This window comes from Medicago sativa, chromosome 1 (assembly GCF_051527215.1).
Source record: "Medicago sativa cultivar Bolivia chromosome 1, Bolivia_mono, whole genome shotgun sequence".
Taxonomy (NCBI): Eukaryota; Viridiplantae; Streptophyta; class Magnoliopsida; order Fabales; family Fabaceae; genus Medicago; species Medicago sativa.
Genome location: NC_140749.1, coordinates 54484508 through 54486998, shown reverse-complemented (window position 1 = coordinate 54486998; position 2491 = coordinate 54484508). Strand labels below are relative to the sequence as shown.

The window sequence follows — 2491 nt, the reverse complement described above, 5'->3', positions numbered from 1 at the left end:
TGAAGAAATGTCCTGGTCAAGGTCTCTTCTTTCCTAGAGATTCTTCTCTGATGCTTTCAGGCTTCTCAGATGCTGATTGGGCAGGGTGCCTGGATTCTAGGAGGTCAATCTCTGGCCAATGCTTTTATCTTGGAAAATCTCTTATTTCATGGAGAACCAAGAAACAATTGACTGTTTCCAGGTCTTCTTCTGAAGCAGAGTACAGAGCATTGGGAGCTGCTACTTGTGAGCTTCAATGGATCCTTTTCTTGCTCAAAGATTTGCATGTGACTCTTATCAAGCCTCATGTCCTCTATTGTGACAATCAAAGTGCCATTCATATAGCTGCCAACCCTGTCTTCCATGAGAGGACAAAACATTTAGAGATTGACTGTCATTTGGTTAGAGAGAAGATGCAAGCTGGGATCATGAAGCTTCTGCCCGTATCTTCTAAGGAACAACTTGCAGATTTCTTCACAAAGCCTCTACTTCCTCAACCATTTCATACATTACTTTCCAAGCTGGGAATGCTTGACATATACCATGTCCCATAGCTTGTGGGGGACTGTTAGAGAATAAGGAAGATGATAATAATATAGCTAGAGACATAGATTGCATTGCAAGTAATAATAGTGAAGTTGATAATAACTTGATAAGCAAGTTACTCTAGCATGTACATAGAAGCTTTGTACTTCTATAAATACTACGTGTACTCTGTAATTACATTCAAGAGAAATGAATTTATGTTTTTCACATTTCCATAACAAAAGGTAACTTCGAGAGTTTGTTGAGAGTACTGAGAATCTGAAAGTAGTATGCTTCCAAGAGCATCTTCAGCTCCTTAACGACGAACTTGTCGTTGGCAGTGGAGTAGGTAGCCATATTTGATTCATCAAAAAGAAAATATTCCAAACCCTCTTTCACTATTTGAACATGGTCGGTTATGTCAACCAATCGGCTCATAAGTTTATAAAGACCTTCCAAATTGTTAAGTAGTTCAGTGCTGGTCTTCAATTTGAGTTCATCTAGAGAAGGAGTATGTGCCTCTTGCTCTAGCATCTTTGCTTCCTTCTCCAACCCGCTGCAAGCCGCTTCAAGACATGCCTCAAGCACTGCAAATTCAAATGGAGTGGTGGTTGAGTCGTGGTTACGAACACTTTCTTGAAGTTCCTGAGCAAAAGAAGGGTCTTTGAGGAGAACTTCATCGGCCGTGATTATGGCTTGGATGTGTTCCAAGTTGAAGATGATGGCTCTTTCTCGTCCGAGAATAGTGGAATAAGCACAAGGGGAAGAAAAGAGGGGGTCTAAGATTTTTCTAAGGTCACGTAAGGTGAGGCCAGTACGTCTCATGATGTCAAACTCACCGGCCTTAAACACATGTGCATCTCCAGTACTATCGACCGACAGCCATGTCTGAACTTCATCTACCGTCGGTCGCAGATCCGAGTTTGGTTGGGTTGTCATATTCTAAGCAATCGGTTAACGTACGGTGCTGAAAACCAGAAGTGTTTGGAAGTGAAAAGATAAAAGGCGAGTCAATGAGAAACAAAAACGTATTATTTTTTAAGAGTGTTACGTTATGTGTAGCAATTTATAGTGAGTGAGTAGAAACAACTTTTCAATTTGGTTGGATAACCTATTTGATTGCCAAAATTACCCTCCTCATTTATCTTATTTATTTGTAACAACTTTTATTTTTTTTAAGTGCGTACCCTTTATCTAATATTGATGCACTATTAAAACTAATATCCACCAAATTACCTAAAATTGAGGTAAATTCATAACAAAAAATTTCTATCAAAACAAACAAAAGATTGAGGTAAATAATTTTTTTAGAGATTATCGCTAAAAAAAACTCTAAATTATTGAATGTCAAAAGTACTTTAATTTTAATCAGTAACAAACAGTTCTTATGAAGTTTTTTTTGAGGATAAAGTTCTCATGAGGTTATTTGTCATAGTTTTGTGAAGAAAAAATATTATTATTTTTTAAATCACTTTAAAGAATATTGTATATGTTTGTTATAGTTTTAACATAATCTTAATCTAAACAAAATCTAATATCAGTTTCAATTGAAAAGCTGTTAAAGGCCTGCTAGCTATAGATTTGAAGAAAATTGATTTTGACATTGAATAATTTAGGGGTTCATGTTTAGATATTTTATAAAAAATGAGAAACTATTTTTGCTTTTGTTTACCTTGATAAAAAATGAGGTTTGGCGAGAATGCTTGAAATCTTTTATTGCAAGAAACATGTGGTTGCTGATAAAGTTGTGGAGGACGAGGTTGATGTTTGTTATGTTGATGTTATTTTGGGAAAGAGGAAACCTTCTGCGAATGTATTGGAAGAGGAAAATAGGACCTTAGATAGGGTTCGAAAATTCACATATGATCAAAGAAGTCTTGGACTGGGCAACTAGGGGTGCAATTGTAAGTCTTGAATCGTGAGCATATTCTTTTAGTCCAACAAAAAATCAATCATGCAGGTTTTGAGAATGTGAGAGTTATACCAA

General features: G+C 36.4%; 1 protein-coding gene across 1 annotated transcript; it reads right to left on the bottom strand.

Annotated features, from left to right (window-relative positions):
* Positions 1 to 729: 729 nt before the first annotated feature.
* LOC146955424 (magnesium transporter MRS2-3-like) lies at positions 730 to 1443 on the bottom strand. The gene has a single exon (XM_085748444.1). It carries the CDS (start codon positions 1441 to 1443, stop codon positions 730 to 732), a length of 714 nt encoding a protein of 237 aa, XP_085604570.1.
* Positions 1444 to 2491: the final 1048 nt, after the last annotated feature.

Bases quoted from the DNA above. Each gene is read 5' to 3' on its own strand.
- LOC146955424 (XM_085748444.1), bottom strand. From the start codon at position 1,443: ATGACAACCCAACCAAACTCGGATCTGCGACCGACGGTAGATGAAGTT.